This window comes from Centruroides vittatus, unplaced genomic scaffold (assembly GCF_030686945.1).
Source record: "Centruroides vittatus isolate TY-2023 unplaced genomic scaffold, ASM3068694v2 contig_1042, whole genome shotgun sequence".
Taxonomy (NCBI): Eukaryota; Metazoa; Arthropoda; class Arachnida; order Scorpiones; family Buthidae; genus Centruroides; species Centruroides vittatus.
Genome location: NW_027120674.1, coordinates 1365018 through 1387507, shown reverse-complemented (window position 1 = coordinate 1387507; position 22490 = coordinate 1365018). Strand labels below are relative to the sequence as shown.

At 28.1% G+C, this 22490-nt stretch overlaps 1 protein-coding gene across 1 annotated transcript in view; it reads right to left on the bottom strand.

Annotated features, from left to right (window-relative positions):
- Positions 1-1051: 1051 nt before the first annotated feature.
- Positions 1052-22490, bottom strand: part of LOC136969945 (laminin subunit alpha lam-3-like) — a 199819-nt gene continuing 178380 nt past the window's right edge. The window contains exons 42-48 of the mRNA XM_067264272.1: positions 21769-21901; positions 19171-19276; positions 15876-15992; positions 11018-11191; positions 10788-10942; positions 6664-6820; positions 1052-1186 (exon numbers count right to left, since the gene is read on the bottom strand). Of these exons, the coding sequence (XP_067120373.1) occupies positions 6671-6820; positions 10788-10942; positions 11018-11191; positions 15876-15992; positions 19171-19276; positions 21769-21901 (835 nt within the window). The 3' untranslated portion in view covers positions 1052-1186; positions 6664-6670. The remainder of the gene's footprint in view (positions 1187-6663; positions 6821-10787; positions 10943-11017; positions 11192-15875; positions 15993-19170; positions 19277-21768; positions 21902-22490) is intronic.

The window sequence follows — 22490 nt, the reverse complement described above, 5'->3', positions numbered from 1 at the left end:
TAGTTCTGGATTATATATTGTTTCTAAATAAAGTAGTTAAGAAAGTAGCGAGGCATAGGAATCTGCACGTAATATACGGGCATAACCCAATGGTGTACAGTATCTTGAGAAATGATAAGAGAAAAGAAAAGCACAACGACAGAACAGGAGTATATTCCATCCCAATTAGAGACCATCGATTTAACACTAAGCTAGTATATGTCAGCACTACGATGAGGAGCCTAAAACAGAGAGTATATGAGCATAAGCAGTCAGTGAACAGGAATGTTGACTCTACGGTACTGGCAGCATTTCCGAAAGAGCAAGGGATAACGGTATTTTGGGATAAAGCCTCGATTGTGAGGGCCGTAAGATCAAGACAAGCTGTTAAGCACATTGAAAAAATGGAAATACACAGAGCTCACTTAACCACAAACTGCATCAACCATAGAGATGCAGACACGTTGGCTTCAGCCTGGAAATCCTTCTTTGATAACGTAAATTAACAGAGCATTGTTAAAGCGACAGAACATCATTAAAACGCCACTTTTAGTTTATCGTTATATTTAATGTAAATATTTTTACGATGCCTAGGCAGATATGTTACTACCTTTTTGTTTTACGTTTGGATTGACGCGCAAATGCACGAGCGCAATAGAGATTAGTTTATATTTCGTAAATTGAGAACTCTTCATTCTTATTTTCATAAGTTTGTAATTTTATAATTCTACATTCTTTTTTGCTGTATATTTAACTGATGAAGGCTGCTTAAAGCAGTTGAAAACATTTTTACGTAATTAAAATACTGCTGGAAAGAAAAAAAGGTTGTTATTTTACTGTATATTGTTATAGTTAGGTTCAACTGTATTAAGACTTTAAAAATATAATTATTACATACTTAAATACATACATAGATATATTTTATATTATATCTATATTATACCACATACATATATTTAAAACTGATTATACAAATTATTACTTTATGAGCTTTGTGTACTAAAAAATTCACATCTAATATTTTATATATTAATCTATTATTTTAAATGACATACCTAATAACTTCTATTTTGTACCAATACTCATTTTTTAATAAATATTCATTTGTTTTAATAGTTAAATTATGAGAAATCACTTTTGTGCCGCCGCCAGCATTCCATAAAAATCTAATTTTCCTATTGATCATTTCCACTGCCATAAAATCATCCTGAAAAATTAACATATAATAATCATATTAAACATTTTAATTTTTAATATATGTACAGTATATTAGATAATAAGTGTAAGAAATTTGATGTAACTTTCTAATTATCAAATAATTCTACATTTTGGCAGAAAAGATTAAAATTTAGTGCTAAGTTGAAGCAAAATCACAGAGTGATCACAGCCCTATAGATAGGGCTCTATAGACCTCTGTATACCTTATTTTGACATAAATTCTTAGTTTATCACCTTTTGTTTTCCTTTTATGAACCTGAAATTACATAAATTGATTTTCTTGACTTATAATTAAAATTTTATTATACAGATAGGGGCCCAGGCCCCAGAGATGCAACCATAACTTTCCCCCTCTTTCATTAATGCAGAATCCAAGATATTTCATTACAAATTATTAGTATTTTTTTTAAAACTGGCATGTGATGATAAAAATATTTCAATTCTCACTTGAAATTATAATTAAATTATTTTTATCTTTGCTGTTTTTATTTTATTTCTATTGTTAATTTTAATCAAATATCATGGAAATGTAAGATTATTTGTAGGATTAATGAGATAAGGCAATGCAACACATGGGTGAGCTGCAAAGGGGAATACCTCTCAGGCGGACTTCTATGGGAAACTGGGTCCTATTTAGGTATTAGACATGTGAAAAAACTGGAAAAACTCCAAGTAGCCAGCCCATTAGTGAGGTGCAAACCCATATGTTCAGTGGTTTTATATCTCATAGCCCTATCAGGGGAATGACAGCTCTATCATGAAAATTTTTATTTTAAGTAACTTTATATTTTGTTCTCCTTTTATCTACTAAAGAAAAAAGGAAGAAATTTTAAATAAATTCTAAACCCTCGCTCAGAAAAATTCATATATATGTTTTAATGAGCACAAAAATCAACTTAATTACTGAAAGATTTGCAGAATTCTGTTCCATTTCAACTACAGACACTGAAAAAATATAATGAAATATGTTTGGTGCAATGCAGCATGCTATTTAAATCATTGGCATTGATCTGTATAAATATGTGGGGACAGGCCAATGACGATAATTGAGAACAATTTCTCATTGCTGAATTTTGAGATTATACAAAATAAGTTGTTTTTGTTGTGTACAGTACTTGTTTCTACTTTTATCTTTTATAATATGATATAAAATAAAAATACATTGGGAGAAGAAAAACAATTTGCAGGTACAAAAATACCGGGGATATGTCCCTTCTCTCCCATATGGATTGACATCCATGATTTAAACACATATCAGTATTACACAAAATACAAAGTTTGGAAATTTATGATTTTTACAAAATTGATATAGTTTTAAAACTATGATAATTAATCTTTTTCATTATTATTTCACATAAATTATACACAGGAATCCTCCAGTAATGCATATCTCGTTAGTGTGAACTGATGCTTTATCATCTGGCTGGTCTTATGAGACTTTCTTAAGGTACCTGTTAATGTGAAATCCCCAGTAAATCAAAGTGTAAAGTGGAAATTGAGACCCCAATATTATATTAATCCTAATAACACAATGAGAAGAGAATAAAGAAAAACACCAAAAAAATTCTTCAGCTTTTTAAGCCTCCAAAACAGTGTTTCACTGCCAAGCATCTTAATGCCTATATTTATATTAAGAAATGCTTACTGGACCTAAGTAACAAAACTAAATGTATTCACACCTTTGACGTGTCCAGCATAACGTTTAATTCTATAAAAACGTTTTCGATCCCTTTAAGAGATCTTCTTCAGTTAATGTTTACAAAGAAACGAACAAAACTTCGAATTTAAAAAAGAACAAATATTTCAAAACTGGTCGTGCATCTAATGGTAAAAACGTAAATCCATTCTTAATAACGTAAAATTTAAACATCCAAAATAATCCTAGCACACGTATATAAATTACCCAAAGGTAAAAAAACAATATTAGACAGGAATAAAGTAAAGTGGCTTCTGCGGAGTCGTAAAATTACGTCATATCCATTTTATAGAAAGACTTCCAGGCCGTGGATAAACTGTCGGAGTCTCTATGATTAATGCACTGTTTGTTGAGATGCGCTTTGTGTATTTCCATTTTTTCTATGTATTTCACCACTTGTGCTGACCTTGTATGTTTAATAATCTCTGCCTTGTCCCAATAAACCGTAACATTCTGCATAAACATTGTTCGTTTCTTCATTTTAAAACCCTTTCTTTATTGAACATGTAGAAAAGATTCTAAGTTCATCCCAGAGAAAGAAATGGAACATCCTAGTTTGCATAAGGAACATTACAGTGGCTGTGAATTCAGTAACATCCCAAGTTATAACAAAGTCCTTTGTAAAAAGAGCCTTGTCAAAACAGAAGACAAAAGTGCTGCCAATGAGAAAAAGAGTGTTGAAAATACTGAAGAAATGTTCCAAGAATGGGAAGAACTCTATTCTAGCAAAAACACAATTGAACAATTCTCCAGTTATGTTCACATGAATGAGTTTGTTGTGACAAGTGATGAAAGAAGTGATGATACTGCTGTGAAAGAATAGGCCAGTAGAACCTACAATCAACTTGGGGAAGAAGATAATAAAGGAGAACTGCAACTGTTGCCATGGCTCTCTCCTTTCACACTCCCAAGCTGGCAGCAGTTGCAATGCTCAATGCCATTTTTTCTGTTGAGAATACAGATTATAATCTTGCTAAGTCATTTGATTCCATTTATAATTATATTAGTGGTAGCTATAAATGTGGGACGAAACTATCATTGATTATCATTGATAATTTCTTTAGAAAATTATAGGCCTAACAGAATCAGAATACTGTAATGCAGTTTTGATTATTGACTTGGACTGTAAACAGATTAATTTGTTCTCATATATTAAACAGAAAAACCAATCAGAAAAAGCACTCTTAATTTTTCTTATTTTGAATACTGTAATATGTGAAAATTTAATTTTGTGATTCATATCTGTTAATACAATAGAAAAGGAAAGGAATTTTAAATATTATACCCCTTTATGAGAACCCCATTAGTGAGATGTTTCTTGTTTCCCTTCCAATTTTCATTAATGGAGGATTCCTGTATTTCATTTCATCCATATTAACACATAAAGTTTTCTTCTTGAATTTTCACAATACATTTTACTGAAATTATAACATATTTAAAAGTTTTCTGTTGTGTCCGTAAAATAAATGACTCTTGTTAACATATATAATTAACTTTATTATAAAGCAAATGTAACTTTGTGATGATACGAACCTGTAACTTGTGCCCCAGGTCTAAGTGTCATCACAGCTAATGCACAACTGACCGAAAACAAAGGAAAGATGACAAAGGTCAAAGGTATGGAGGTCATCCGACTAGGTCAAGGGACAATTCAGTGTGGGTCATCCCTTGGAGGTTTGCATACATAACATTTTCTCTATGAGCAAAGTTTGATTCTTTATACATAAAACTATTTTCATTATTAATTAATTATGAAATAAAACACACAATCATTCTGAAAACTATTCATTAATATAAAAAAATTTAATATTTCTCCATATGTTCCACCATCGCAACCAGTTGACATCATTTGAAATAGTGCCAAGTGATATCATTTATTATGAATTGTTTTGAATGGATATTTTTGGATTGTAAAATGACAACTTAAACATTTAACATCAATTTCATTCATTTAACATTAGTAGATATCATTTAAATGTCAATTCATACAAAGTATTCATTTGTCATTATATAGCTAAAATATCTATTCGAAACAATTTATATTAAATGGTTTCAGTTGACAATACTTTAAATAATAATTATTGGCATAATTTAACACCCTTTGACATCAATTACCTCAATTCAGATGATTTCAATTTAAATGATTCTAACTGCATTATTTCAAATGATATCAATTAATATTTTTACTAGGGTTTAATTCATTTTATCTGTATAAAGTACTGGCACAATAAGGTTATAAGGGCAGCTTTGTTATTCTAATTCTAATTTATTATAATATATATATATATATATAAAATCATTATATAATTCTACTTTATATACAGGGTCTCCATACACATAAACATTTATCCAGGGGCTAAAGGGATCTTTCCAGCATTGAATAAGTATGCATGTGATATATGTTAAAATAATTAAAGAAAATCAATTTAAGACAATTTAACAAAACACATAAATAATCTCTAACTGTCAAGATAAAGACAACATTGCAGAAACTGATATAAAAGAATGAACTTTATTTTGTTAGAGATTATGTTAACCACTTCCTTCAGCAGCAACACGAAAATGCAGATGGTTGAATGTGGCATTACAGATGACATAGCATTCTTGATGTCACCGTTTCACGGGCATCTATATGCATTTCTTCAGTTTTCCAACATCATGTGATACTATTGGATATGCACTATACAGCAGTGTTTTTAGGTGACTGCACAAGAAAAAATCCAGAAGATTGTCTGGAAAACATGGTGGCTGTGAAACAGGACCATACTGTCCTACCCAGAAATTGCCATATTACTCTGCAAACCACTAACATATGAATGTCCAATAATGAACTAGCACACAATTGTGTTGATACCAAACCTGCTATAGTTGTACAATGGCAAGTCATTAAACCATTTGTCTATCATTATGTTTAGAATGTTCAGATATCAGTCATTATTTTGGATGTCATCAATGAATATAATACTCGTCTGTCATAGACAATAGGTTATGCTGTAACTGTGACTACAAACTTATTTTATAAAATGAAATAATTTATAATTTTATGATAATCTGTTTAACATAAACAAATTCATAAAAAAAGAAAGAATTATATTATATACAGCTTTTAAATGTTAAATTCATTTTTAAAATTTGTATTTTAAGTTCTTATAACATTTAACTATAAAATATATAATTATTTAATATATATATTATCTTCCGGTAATCGTTAGTCGGCATCACTGATCAACATATCTTCCTCGTACACTGAAGAAGGACACGGAAGGCGTCCAGAAAACGTTCGTTTACTTGAATTAATTTATTTCACACCGGTCACAGGCACAAGTGAGTTCTAGTTATATATATATATTATATCTTGTATAAAGATTAATTATATTTTTAACAAGTAAAACAATGAAGCCATTTTTGGGACGAGGCTATGTCTTGGAGAGTGCGAGCAACGCATATGCAAACCTCACACTCGCACCTGTTTGTAGAAACATTCTCAGCATTTCATATTTTCTTTTGACCTTGTTCTCAGTCCCCTGACTACCTACAAATCTGGTTTATTTTATGTGCACGTGATTTGGGTGACAAATTGCAACTCCTGACATGTACTCCTTCATACCTCTAAGGTGTGCAGCATTGACAGCAATGCGATTTTAGAGGCGAGACATAGTCTCATTAAACATATAAAAAATAAAAGTAATATTGAGAAATAGTATTTAAAAGTATTGTCAGTTTCATTATTAATTGAAATAAATAACAATTTTAGTAAAATCAAAACTTACTGTTTTATTATTGGCTAAAAAAAAATAATAAACTGTCTCTAACATCATCTTTTATTGAATAATTAATAAGTATATGATTTGTCGTTGCAGGTTCTATATCGGGTTGAAAAGATCTGACACAAATTCCAGATTTATCAGTTGTAAGAGATATCCGTATCTATATTAAAAAATAACAATAATATTAAGAATAATAAACAATAATAAAACTTTAAAAATGAAGTTAAAAGTCTATGTAAATTTTTATTTTATGAGAGAAAATGTTTTATGCTTGTTCAAGACCAATTTTATATAAAATGTTTGAAAATGGAACATACATTCTGATTGTTTTAGAATCAAACAATAGTTTTAATTAAATTTAATATATAAATATGTAATTAATCATAAATGTTATTTAAAATGTATCAGTAAAATATTCATAAGATACAACGATAGTAATTTTTTAGAAGTCAGTTTATTATCGTACATGATAAAACATTTTTAAAACCTATTATATCTCATCTTCAAATCCAAACTTGATAACATTAAAATTGAGTACAAACCATTAAAAAAGCCTTACTGTCCTTAAAATTCTATTATTATTTATAGTCGTCTACGTGGATGTTATTTATTAATAGGACTGAATTAACTCTCATTACTGTGCCAATCTTTAAACACCAGTATAAAGTCCTATTAATAAATAACGTCCACGTAGACGACTATAAATAATTGAGTATAAACCAGTTTTTTTTATTCAATTTTAATGTCATTATTAAGTTTGGAACTAAAAATGAGCTGTAATAGTTTCTAAAATGTTTTATCATGTAATAAACTGACTCCTTAAAAACTATTAGAATTGTTCTTATGGATGATATAAAAATGGAGATGCCTATCAACAGAAAACATCAATTATACTTCAAAGTACAAATTAAAAGCAAAATGCAATTTTTAGTTTATTTATAACTGAGGTAATTGAGGTATAATTGATAATTGAAGATGTATTTTAGATAATATTTATTATTAACTATATACTTTTAAATTTAACATTTATAATGTATATTCCATTTTCAAACATACGTAGAATGTTTGAAAATAAAGTTGAAGTTGGCCTGCTAACAGGTTAAAAACATTTCTTTCTCTTTTATAATAAAAATTTTAACCATTTTAGTCCATTGTGCTTCTATCAGGCCAAAAACCACACTGCTCACCCTACAATGAAATCTGAACTATATCTCTGCATCTCCTTTCTACTAAGTATTGATACATTTCTAGGAAGAATTAACAAAGAGATACCCAAAAAGATAAAGAATTCACTCATCTCTCCCTTCTTAAAATAGATTTTTACTCCAGTCTGCCATTGCATGCTTTGGTGTCTTCCCAGAAACTGATGCTATCTGACAAATGTTATTTTCTTATAATTTTTTAAATTTTTTTCATAAACATATAAATATTTTATACTAATTTAAATATTTTCGAAATTTTATTTTATTTCTTTTATATTTAAATGAAAAGCAAGTAGAACTGATTGATATATTTTCTTCCCTGCATCTCTCAAAAGAAAAACTGATGAACTCCACTTTCTGTAAATCAATCAATCTTAATACTGGAGCAGATGATTAATGCTTAACTTTACAGAAACCAAATGACTGACATCCACAATTCTGTTTATTGTATTACCACAAAATGAAATTGGTTTTTTTTAAAATTTAACTTGAAATATACAAATAATGTTTATAACAACAATAATTTTCTCCACTTTCTATTTGTCAAAGTTCATTAGTTTGGCTTATGAGAGACTTATTTATGAATAAGAAAATGTCAGCATTTGTTTTCCAGTGCACATTACTAAACAATATAATGATAATATATAAACTGCTTGATAACAGAATATGAAAGTATGTAAAAACTTGGCGACATGATAGTGATGACTCAAAAAAATAAAGACCGCTTGCTTAAAACACCGAAAATTATATATTTTAAAAAGTTTTTGGCTCGCTTAAATGTACATAATGAAAAAGAATGTTCGCAAAATAGAATATATTTTAAAAATTTTATTAATTTTTTAAAATATTTAAAATTTTCAGTTAAATTTTAGAAGTTTAAAATGCATTTTAATTTGTAAATATTCATTTTCTACCCGTAATCAGACGATTTTCAATGTATATTGAAGATGGCCTGATGTAATTTCAAAATAAATTTTTGTCCTTAAGCAAGCAGTGTTTGTTTTTCTTTTTTTCTTTTCTAATTGTCGCTATAGTGGAATACATAATGTTTTCTCTAATTTAATAATTTTCTATCTCAAAATAATGTCGTCATAAAATACAGTAAAAATTAAAACTTTGAAAAAGTATATAATAGACATAGCTATATTTGAGAATCTATGTTTGTATTAAAAACATAGATTCTCAAATATACTAGGGACTCGCTTTAACAGATCTTTATTTAATTAAATACTATATTATTCATTAAATCGGTCCTTTGTAATCAGGACTCACTTGATTACAAAGTTTGATAGTTGGAACTTTGAATATATTCTGATACTAATATCACAATATGTTTTTAAATAATAACATATTTAAATATTACTAGCTAGTTTCATTTTTAATATTAATGGCTGTTTCCCTCGTGAACGTTTTAAATATCTCCAGCTGTTCGAGATATTTTAGACTGGCCTGGTCCTCGCACCGTTGTAGTAATCATGCATTATCAAAGTCCAACCTGACGTCGTCATAAATACTCCATTCAAAAAGGTCTTTCCACTACAGCATTGGCTTCTTATGCTACTGATAATGATGTCAAGATGGACTTTGATAATGCACAATTACTACAACGGTGCGAGGACCAGGCCAGCCTAAAATATCTCGAACGGCTGAAGAAATTTAATATTAAAAATAGTATATTATTAATTAGAAAAAATATATGATGTGTGTGATTATTCTGATTAAAGTAAATACATAAATATATACAGTAAATGGAAACATCCATAAACCACATAGTCCAGTTAAAGGGAGTAGGGAGTAAATTAGTGGTCATCATGGGTATAATGGAGGAATAAGTCTGGTATGTAATTTAGCCTTTTATAAAAAGTTCAATACAGCCTATTATCTGTTGAAAGTATATTATAGACATGACATGCATGTGGAGAATCACAGTATAAGTAAACTATTAGTAGAAACAACATTGAGCAGAAGGGACAACGATCACCAATATCAATTGAGAACAAATGAAGTGAAAATAGTATGAGTCTTTGTAATTGTACAATTATAATTATTTAATTTAACTCGTTACTTTAAAATATTAACATAAAATGATATATAATATAGTTACAAAATAAAAAATATAAATTCTACGGTTTTATGTACGGCACAAGTAGTATGACACAAATTCTAAATGAACTGGCAATATTTCAATAGGAAAAATCATTTGGGGGAAAAAAAGATATTAGCCATTACAATTGTTGTTTGTAACTGACCTACTGTATCTTTGTTTTATTGTGTTTTTGTTTGTTTAAGGGGAGTTGCAAGAAACATTTTGTTATTCTCCCATATGGTGTTTAAATTTAAAAAGAATAAATGAAAGTATTTGAGGATCCAACTTCATTAGGCTATGTGGTTTTAGTGATAGGGGCCAATTGTTTAGGCACGGAATCACCAGGATGAGAGAGGTGATCAAAATTTGCAAAATACTGATCTATATGGTTTGTAGATGTTCCCTATAGGATAAAATTAAATAATCCAATTTCTATTATTTAATTCATATGCCTCTATGTCCTTATTTTCTATTTGTTATATATTTCGTCTACGAGGACTTAGCCTATTAATAGGATGTATTGCACTGGTGTTTTGTCTTTAGCAATCGAGGAAAACCTTATTCAGAGAAAACAAACAAACAATCTTTATCGATATCATACCTTGTATTATATCTGGTATTATATCAATAAAGATTGTTTGTTTGTTTTCTCTGAATAAGGTTTTCCTCGATTGCTAAAGACAAAACACCAACGCAATACGTCCTATTAATAGGCTAAGTCCTCGTAGACAAAATATATAACAATTTCTATTGTTTTTAATTTCATATTTTACAACAATCATAATAGTTAAATTAATATTTATCTTTAATAAAAAATTATAATAAATATAAATATTAACACTTGATGCTTTTTGCCGAGCAAGCAAAATATTATCCTTTAATGCTTTCAACTTAGAAGAAACTTCTTCATGCTTATATCTTAATCTTTTGAATAAAGTTTCAGATGAGTGTTGCTTTCTACTTGCTTTTTCTAAGTTTTCTTGACTCTGGTCAACTAAATAAACCAAAAAATATATTCACTTGATTCATTTTTAAAATTCAAATAAATATAAAATTACAGTTGACTCACTTTGAAAAGTTAAGTTCTTCATTCCTAATAAAGTGCTACCTTCTAATCTCTTTATTTTATCATAAATTTCAGGATACTTTGATGTAATATTATTTACTTTTAGTTTAGTTTTATCAATGCTTTCACTGACTGCAGTCTGTATAATTATAGTTGATTTTACTACATTTTCAATTCCTTAAAAAATATGTAATAATTAATTTAATTCTTATATAAAATATAAAATATATAAATTTGAAGAAAATATAATCTGTAATTATTTAATTATAAAGAATAAGAGATTAATCATAAAATTATAATTGCTGTAATTAATCTACAAATCAAAAATATTTATGATATTATAAATTAATAAATCAATTTTAGTAGGAAGGATTTAGATATTTATTGAAATTATTATTTAATTTTCTCTCAAACTTTTAATTTTAATTTAAACATAAATGCATCTACATGTTAGCAAATATATATCACATATCTAAATCTAAATAAACAAATTAATCTAAACACACAGAGTTGGAAAAATTTGGCATTTCGTCACAGGTACAGTGGATCAGTGGCACGTCCAGAGGGAGCCAAGGGGCCCAGGAAAGTAAAGGATAAAAACCACTAGTAAATTTTACAGATGTCTTTTTCTGATTAAAATTCATTTTTTTAATTTATATTGTGTGGTGTGTTCTATTTCTATATTATTTATGAATTGGGTTCACATAAGGTGGAAATTATATTGAATTCACATTAAAATTTTTTTTACCTGTTTGTGAGATCAGATTAAGGGATTAATTATTATAAAATATTATAACAAAATATTTTATTTCTTTGATAAATTCTTACACAAAAGGATGTACATTTAGTCGTTTCCAAAAACGGGAGGAAACGAACTTCCTTTCTAGGCTGACTAAAAACTACTCACTGTCCTATGACAATGAGTCAGTCACCCAGCTGTCCCTATAAAAAGGGGTAGATTTCCCGCCTTTTTGTGCAGTTCGTGGAACCCGAACTGGCCACATTAGCGCAGTCTTCCACAGTCTTAAAGGCGCCATATAGAAGACATAAACCATAATGTATACTGAGCACATAGAAGATTGATTCTCCCATTCCTCATTCTCCAGAATACTTATCAACATGTTGATATTTAAGAAGATCAAACCTCGAGTGAAGGTAGTATAATATTTAGAATGATTGTAAGCTCTCTTTCTCGTGTAGCATTAGTGTTAGATATACAGAATATAGTTAGATTTAGATCCTTTGATATGAATTTCTTGCATTTTATAATGCTTGTGGACTATTGTATATATTTTATTGTTATAGTATAATAAATAATATTTATATATATTATATTGGGGTTCCACTCTTTCTTTATCTTTAAGACATTTATTGTTAAATAGCCCTCCTAGAAACCATCTTTAATATACACGTGTTGGTCCACAATAAATCGACTATCTGGTGTCAGCATCCTGACATTGATCGGGATTTCGTGATCTTGATCATCCTTTACTGCTCATAGAAAGGCTTTGACACAGTGAGTGGACCGAAAGTTCCGACAACAGGGCAAACACGTTTTGCTAGTTGCGTTAACGACCCCCTGTATTCTCACATGTTCAACTTGGCTCTCCAAGATTAAATCTTGAGTGCACACTCCACTGCAGCGGATATTGAATACTTGTAGAATAGGCAAAGATTTTGGATATCATATGTAGACATTGTAGAAACATCAATGTCAACACAAAACTGATTAACATGATAAAAAAAAAAAATACATTTTATGAGAAGAAAAATAGTTTATTGTAATTTTGAATGCCACATATGATAGATGAATGATATAGTTTGTTATTGATATAAAAAATGAAAACGTAGAAAGGAAATGGTGGTTCTGTGCTCCTTGTTCCAAAAGAGAAATACTAAAAATCAGTTGCATTAAAAAGCATTAATTTTCCATAAACATAAACCTACAATTGTTTTTATTTCTTTTATGTGCTTCCTTGAATCATGTGATCAAAATTGAACTAATAAGCTACATAAAATCAGCAACACAGAAACCAAAAACCAGCAGAAAAAAGTAATAGAGCTAACATTTTGCCCATGTTAAAAGGACATCCCTAGGCTAAATGACCCCATAGCAGTTAAAACAAATACTGTACAAATGTCAAGAGGGAAGATGTCATAAGAAAGAGAGAGGGAGGGGGAAAGGATAGTAAGTTTACAGTTTGTAGAATGACTTCTATAGAGGGGGAAGAAATCTACATTGTGAAAATTAATGGTAGCATTTTATTGGGCTGTCTCGTAAATTTCTACCTACTCTGAATATCTGAGCTGTTGTTTTTAGTGGAAGTATACATGAGGCAGGTCGAAATGCATGTCTCTGTTAGTGTTGGTGGCAAAGGTAGCTAACGTAGTGTTAGCCGACCCTTTCAGGATGGAATTCCAATGCTCTTTGAGACAGGTATTTAAAAGGCACATTGTAGCATCAATGTATGCAGTTTGCAGTTGGTTCTGTGAACCAACAACAACTTGCAAGGCCACCCAATAAAATACCTCCATTAAATTTCACAATGTAGTTTCCTTCCCTCTGTGTGGAAGTCATTCTACAAACTGTAAACTTACTTTCCTTCCCCCCCTCTTTCGTTTTAAGTCATTTCCCTTCTTCACACTTGTATGGCAATCCCTCGTTGTTTTAACTGCTGTGAGGTAATTTAGCCTGAGGATGCCCATTTAACACATGCAAAATTGTTAGCTCTATTACTTTTTTCTGCTGGTTTTTGGTTTTTGTCATTGATTTTATCAAGTATACCAGTTGTGAGTGGTTGTGTTAAATAAGCTACAGTTTCAACTAAATAGACTATAGCTTAACTTACAGCTTGAGCTGTAACTCATTTAGCTTAAGCTTCTAATTTTGTCACATGATTTACAAGAAACAGAAAATTGTAACAGATATCTGAAATCAAAAGATTGTGCACTTTTATAAGATACATAAACAATAACTGAAAAAACTTTTGTATAAATAAATCATGGATAACATCAAAACTACAAATTACTACATTAAATTCTGATAACTTATATAAAATGTATTTCTGATATTTACCTATTATACTGATTACTTTTTATTTAATAATTTATAATTATTAAAAATTTTTCTTGAAAAATATTTTTATAAATCCAGTTGATATTTCTAAAATCATTTGTTTTTACATTTAATATACTTAAAAAACAGAGATTTTACAATTTTTGCTTTTACTTTCAAGATGATAAAAATTAATTATTGCTACTTGTCCTGATGCATGAAGTAATCTCTAACAAAATAAATATTTTTCATACAATACATTAAATGTATGTAATGACTGTATTATTTGTTTTCTCAAAACAAAAGAACAGAGAGAGACTTTTGCTTTAATATGCATAGCTTTATTTCTTTTTTTTAATATATATAAAATCAAGCAACTTGAAATTATTCTATCAAATGAGATATGACACGTCATGTAGAAAGGACAGAAAATAATTTAGAATATTCTAGAAAAAAATTGGCCCAGAGCATGACTCGAACTCACAACTCTACCTTACCATGTGTATGTGTTGCTAAGTGAGAGTTGCTAAAACACATCTGCTAATTCCCACTCCAGACCAATTCTTTTCTTTCAGAATATTCTAAGTTATTTAATAAAATATTAATTTATTATAATTATTAAAGGACAGAAAAGTATGAGAGTCTATATTTTTGTTGTATTGGTTAAAAAAGGATGTAGAAGTGTAGAAAATTGTAAGTTATTAAAAAAAACTCAAGTTTTTAACCAGTCAAAATTCCTGTGAAGTATCATCTGATTCCTATGCATAGGGTGTGGGTTGTACTGTACATCTGTTGTTTTGGGTTCTAATTTTAATGGTTCTTAAATTTGATAAAACTATTAAAACCTATTACATATAAATTAAAGAAAAGGGTTATTTAGCTGATTTAAATTATATTACTAAATAATAAAAATTTAAAATTCAACAACAGCTTATGTTAGATCAAATGTACATAAACTGACTGTATAAACCCAACAGAACAACAAAATACCTTCAAAAACCAACAAAGCATTTAATAAATGTTTTCAACCCTTTTAAAAACCCTCCATTGGGCAAGCAAAATTACTCTTCTGACTGGGATCTATTCTGATTAGTTTGCTTGTCTGATGAAGGCCTTCTAAGAAGGTTGAAAACATTTGATAATTAAATAATTTGCTGATTTTTGAAGGCATTTTGTACTGTGTTACATTAATTCAGTTACTAGACTTTTGGACTAATTTTTCAAAAGTCTGCAGTTTAAATATATTATCTGATAACTTCTCATTTTTAATGTTTTTCTCATCTTTAATGTTTAGCAATGTAATTTAAAACAAAAACATATATTTTAAAAATTAAAATTATTCTTAATTTATTTTCAGTATCAATGTAATTTTTTGTTACTTTTGTCTGTAATATTAATTTTTAATCATTCTATAAAAACTTCTTGTTTGGTTTGGTTTATTTGATTACAACAATGTAACATGTGGGTGATCTACTGAGAGGAGGATGCCTTCCAGGAGGACTTTTATGGATTAGTCATCCCTATTTACGTGTTAATAACATGGAAACCTGGAAAATTCCACATGGCCAATCCATTGGCAAAGCACAAACCCATGACCAACTACCAGTGTTCAGTGGTTTTATCCACTAGGCCACTGATGGACACATGAAAACTTCTAAAAAAACAAACATGAGGAATCATTTACGAGTTTCCAGAATTAATAATTCTAAAATGAATATTAAATCGATTAGCACATTAAAAATTATTTAAAATATTGTAATATTTTAAATAATTTTTAATCATTAATGATTATTCTAAAATTTTTACCTTTTCCAAACTGTTGTAACTGCTCATTAATATCATTTATTGTTTCAATTCCATCATTGAGAGATTTTCTTGTTTTATGAAAAGTTGTTATGTTATTTTGTATATTATCCTGCAATTCTGCCAAATAAACAAACAGTTTTTTTTAAATATGATAATATAATTATACAGATTATATTATAATCATATATATTAATATGTGATTATATTATAATTGCATTAAAAATTATTTAATATAACTTTTATATATATAAAATAAGTAAAGCTTAAAAATATTGTAATGACCCATAATTATGTGTTATTGTAGGATTCAAATACATAAAGAAACATTTAAAAAAAGAAGTGTGTGCCCATCTGTTAAGTTACACAATGACATGAACCTGAAACAAGCAAAAGCTGCAGATGCAGTTAGTGACTTGACAGGGAAAACTGAGCAACGACAGAATGACAGCCAAATTAAGCTGCTTGTATATCTGCCATTTTATAAAATTTGACATGTATTTCTTTGTGCATTTGTTTTACTTAAAATGATTACCAAATAAACATAATGCAATCAAGTTTTACATTATCTTATTTTACATGATTCTGAAATAAAATAATTTTATAATACAAGTCTAGATAATATATTTTATAATGGATGTAAAAATTAAAATTAAAATAGATTCATGTAAGGTATTAAAAAATTGATAAGTAACTCAAAAAGTTAAGAGTCAAAACAAATTACAATTACAGATTACATGCATGTTTTTTTTTTTTTTACTTTATAAATAACTTTCAGATAAAGTTATTAAAGAAATGATTTTTTATATAGGGCAGATAAACTTTTGTTCCAAATTTCATTCAATTTTATCTGTATAAAATAACAAAAATTGTTACATTCATGATTATTTATGTCTTCTCAGAACTGCTTCTCCAATTTTAATGTATTTTTTGGGTATAATTAGTTTTAATTTGCACAATCCTTGTTTACATAAATATCCCAGATATGACATCATCACTTAAATCACAAATGTATTGTACAATGTATATATTTTTTATATCTATAATTTGGAATAATGTTTATTTTTGACAAAAGAAATGTTTAAAGTTAAAAATTATTCACTTCAGTATATAAAAACTTACATTTATTTAAAATACTTGAAAACAATTACTTAATCAATCTTTAATAGGTGGTTGTCTCTTTAATCTGAAAATATTCAGTAGACTAACTTACAGCTAAACAGGCTTAAAACTTTTTTATTGGTTCTTCATCAAATGCATTTCGGACCAGTTTTATGAGTCCTGGTCCCTCATCAGTGCTACAGGAAATCAAAGGTTTTTTATTAACATGGGTGACGCGAGTACGTACATAATAAGATTTACAAAAAATTCTTTAAAAAACATTTTTAACTAAATACATTTTTTATTCATACATTTAAAAAAAAAAAAATGTATTTAGTTAAAAATGTTTTTTAAAGAATTTTTTGTAAATCTTATTATGTACGTACTCGCGTCACCCATGTTAATAAAAAACCTTTGATTTCCTGTAGCACTGATGAGGGACCAGGACTCATAAAACTGGTCCGAAATGCATTTGATGAAGAACCAATAAAAAAGTTTTAAGCCTGTTTAGCTGTAAGTTAGTCTACCGAATATTTTCGGATTAAAGAGACAACCACCTATTAAACATAAATACAGCTACTAAACAAATTTAATTAAAATTAATCAATCTTCTTTACACACCAGGATTCAATACAAAAACACACTTACATAAGAACCAGATAATTGGAGTGGTTGATATTAGGGTCGCTAGGTTCAACATACGGCTTATATTTATTACTACAAAGCCTGAAGAAGAGCCCAGACGGGGCTACAAAAACGTTAGCGACCCTAATATCAACCACTCCGGTTATCTGGTTCTTACGTAAGTGTGTTTTTGTAACAATTACTTATTTATAAATAAGCATTAATGGAACAATAAAGTTATGTTTCAATTATAACAAAGTTATAATCTTGTAATAAGTTATATCATCACTAGATTAATAAGAACATATAAAAATCACTTTTGGTTTAACTCTATTAAATGAACTGTTTTATTGAAATTCTATTTGAAAAAATAGCAAATGATATAATTAGAATCTCGAAAGTGTTCTTTAAAAAAATTTTTAATAAGATTAACTTGAACTGCTGAATAAAACTAAAATGAAAGTAGTTTTCTTAAATAATATACATTTTAAAGACTGAATTAAAATCTAGAAGTATTTAGAATTCAAATTAAATAAATTTAGAATATAAATGTAATATATTTCCAAAAACTGAAAGTTGAATACATTTTACAAATCTTTTATAACTTAATTAAACCAAAATACATCTTAATCCAGTAACAGAAAATAAATTTAACTAACATTTTTGATCTTATTTAAAGATCATCATCAGGCTTTATTTCCTCATTGATACAATGCTATCATTCTCATTCAAGTTCCAGCTCCAAGGAGACTGAGCCATACAGAATAATCATCTACAGCAAACTCTTGAATGAAATCTACAAAGATATAGCTCAAAGCTCCAACTTTCAAATTGTTTATAAAAGGAGACAGAATATATTCTTCTTACTCCCGAATGATAAAGATCCTGCAAATAATACTACTCTTCCAAGTGTTTACTCAATACTTTATATGATAACAGGATAGATGGTCCCTTTGCATATATTGGTGCCACATTAGATCTCTGCATACCAGGATCAAAGAACATCAAGACTCAATCAGAAAAGCCTGACTATAACTATCTTGGTGACCTTTGCTTCTGACCAGGATATTGATGTCTTTGTTTCGACAGGGTACATCTTATACACTGTGCATTGACTCCTCATCTAAAATATCTGGGAATAGTTGAAATCTATAAAGCAATTTGTAAAGGGACCACAATTAACAGTAGAGACGACTCCATTGTTATATGTTTCAAGTTTGAAGTTGTCTAGTTTAATTTAGTGTCTCTCTGTTAATATTACATTTTTATTAATTTTACCCTCTTTTTGTTATATGTTTATGCATTTAACTATTTTTATGTATTTATTTTTAATTTTATGTTAATTATTAACCTATTTGTATGTTCAACCCTTGCACATGCAATATGTAATATGATTCGAATCATTCAATCATTTGTATTTTTAAAGCTGACTTCTATTCTATCATAAGAACCTGATGATAATCTTTAAATTAAATTGAAAATATTAGTTCAGTTATTAAATTTGATTTTTGTTACTAGATTAAGTGTATTTTGAGTTAATTATAGTAGTACAACCAATTCTTTTATAACTTACCTTTCAGATAATTTATGTAAAATTCTGCATCATTTAAAATGTTGTTATTTTCTTCCATGACATCATTTAATTTTTTTGACAATGAGTATTTTGAGTTAGGATCAACCTTTAAAAAATTAAACTTTAAATGTATTTTAAAAATTAAATTAAATATAAAAAAATGAAAAGTTTTTAAGATTACTTTAAATAAAATAAATGTATAACGTAATTATTACATCCATTTTTAACAAGAACAGTCCATTTTTTTTTTTTTTTATAAAATATCAAAAATTACAGATAATAAATCTTCGAAAAACTGATTTCACTTTCCAAAAAGCCTAAATAAATTCAAAACATATCAATGATTCATTAACTTGATGCCTAAAACTAAAATATCAGTAACTAATACCTGTGGATAATGAATTTGAAATAGTGATCTTTGAAACTCGGATGGCAAAATGCAGGAACTTCCTCAAAGATCAACTGCTTAAATCATTCATCCAACCATTACTATTATTTTTTCTTTGATAATTTGGCTTTATAACTTACATCAGATTAATGAATCTTTCCAATATTTTTAATTTATAGTACAAAGTTACTAAATTTTTTTAGATATAATAAAGAAAATTATATGTTTTGAATATTACCATTAAATAAATCATCTAAATCAAATTCATCAATAATTGTCAAACTGAATTAGCTCGGCAAGCAGAATATTGAGTAATTTCTCAAAAATCAAAAAGTTTCAATTTATCATTCAATAATTGTCATTTTTTGTTTTTTTAATCTTTGGTCATCTGGCTAAGTAATTTACTGAAAATTAAATTTTAAACCTATTTTGTTAAAAGTTGATGGAATCTTCAATATATCAAAATACCAAATTATAAACGTTTGAAGCATTTAATATTAAATATCTCCAAAACATTTTGCATATTAAACTTTTACTTAACATAGATCAGGAGTGTAAACAAGTTGATTGTGATTGACTAATCAATTGGTGTATCATTTTTGGTCGATTGCAAAAAATTAAAATGCAAAAAATGGTGTAATTTTGATAGGAAAATTAAATTCACATTTGTCATGGAGAAATCTTTTAATTATTCGCTATGAGTGGGTAACATTCTATAAGATGATGCGTGGTGAATACAAATAAGTGTTATTTGTGTTGAAGGTCATTGCTAGGTTATTTTAGTTTAGTAGTTATTTTGCTGCACCCTAAGCAAGTTCAGTTATGTGCAAAATGAGTGAGCCAGAGAGAGGAGCAAAATTTATGATTTGTGCAACAAAAGAAATAAAATTCATTTTTGTTATGGTAAAAAATAAATGGTATTGTTTGATTTATATTTTGTGGGGAAATACTTGATCTTTAGCGTATTCCCTGTGCAAAAAAAGAAACTTAAAGAAATAGATCACACCCTCTATGACTCCAATGCAATGAATTTAAAGTTTATTTTAGACCTTCCGATCACTTCTTTGTCCTTTCACTATAACAGACACTAAAACAAAGGAAACAACAGACAAAAAAACAAACTTGCAACTGTCTTGTCTACACGTCTTCTCTCCTCTTTTTTCTTCTTAAAATTTCGCTTCTTCCATTGAGCATGCACGATCTCCCTCTTTTCCTCCTTGATCCGGATTTTTTGGTTGTCATCAAGAATGCCCATCCCTTCTTTACCCTATGGCCCCAAGGAGCTGGTTACGCAATAGAACACGTGATCTTCAGACCACATATCTTCCCTCCTCCCATTAACTTTTACAACAACAAACAGAAAACTTTTACACAATAAGGACCCATCCCTCCTTTACTTCGTGAACCACTCGAGGGGCTGGTTATGAGCCAGTTACGCAACAGGACACATGGTCTTCAGACCACAGTTTAGTATATTTATAAAAAGAAAATAATCTGAAATGCTAATTGCTGTGCAATAAATAAATATAACTATGTATTGCAGCATAATTTTATTAGGGTAGATTATTAAGCTTTTATAGAGAACAACTGAGATGTGAAGTAAATCATTGATGCTTTTAACTCATGAAAGTTGATCACACCCCACTATAAGTTGGTCAGGCTTGACATAGATAATAATACTGGCATAAAACAATTATAAAAATAAGCAACATGCAATTCACATTGCAACCAGCTAATCTTTTTTAACAAAAAAATAATCATTATATACTATCGCAGTGAATTTTATTTGTATTATTTGTATTACAATTAATCTTGTATAATGAGTAAGTATCAATATTACTTAAGATTAATTGTTAAATTTAAGAAATTAACTTGATGACTTTCATTTTGTATAATGTTGAATAAAATAATCAGCTATTCGTTTTTTTTTCTATTTATTCAAATCTAAAGAATTCATAAAATTACTGTATTCTTTATGCTTAAAATATGTCACAAAATTTTCATAAAGTCAAAGCTATGGGGAAAAAATATCCGAAATTTGATTAAAAAATTTGAATATTTTACATAAGAAAATCCATTTAAAAATAACACAATATTTTAACAATGAAAATTAATGAAATCAAAATAATTTTAAATACAATAATGTATTAAAGACTATACCATTGAATATGTTAGAGATTTAAGTAAACTTCTAAAATATATGTACTTACTTTTGAATAAGCCTCATTAGCAATTAATGAAGCATTTTTTACAGATAAATAAGCTTGATCAATAAACTCCACAATATCTTTAAATACTGTTGATGCTTTCAATGCAAATTTTGCAGATTCGAGGTTACAAAGTCTAAATTTAAAAATTTATATATATATATATATATATATGTATGTATATAGTTATTTATTTATATTTAAATATTAATTAATTCATAAATTAAAATTTAATATAAATTAAGAATAATTTATCTTAAATATGCAATGTATTTTATAGTGTAAATATTGCCAGCCATTTATAATTGAATTATTTTTAAAGTTTGAAATAAATTATATTACATATAAAAAGTAGAACATCAATTACAGAAAAAACTTTTGTAATATTTAAAAGATGCATTATATTATAAGCATATGAGTCACCTATTAGACAAACAAATTTGAAAAGAATACTTGTACAGTACAGCAATACCTCGGTTTTCGTCAATAATTTGTCCGAAAACAATCAACAAAATCTGAAACCAATGTAAACCAAGGAAATTATTTCCATATGAATCATGTAAATCCAATTAATTTGTTCTAGACAGTCCAAAATACATACCAAAAACACATTTTATAGAGAATTAATATAGCATTAAATACTAAAAGCAATAAGAAATTAATATAAAAGACTAATCTAAAGGAAAGCAATAGAATTGTTTGGCTAGATGTGCAGGGAAATGTCT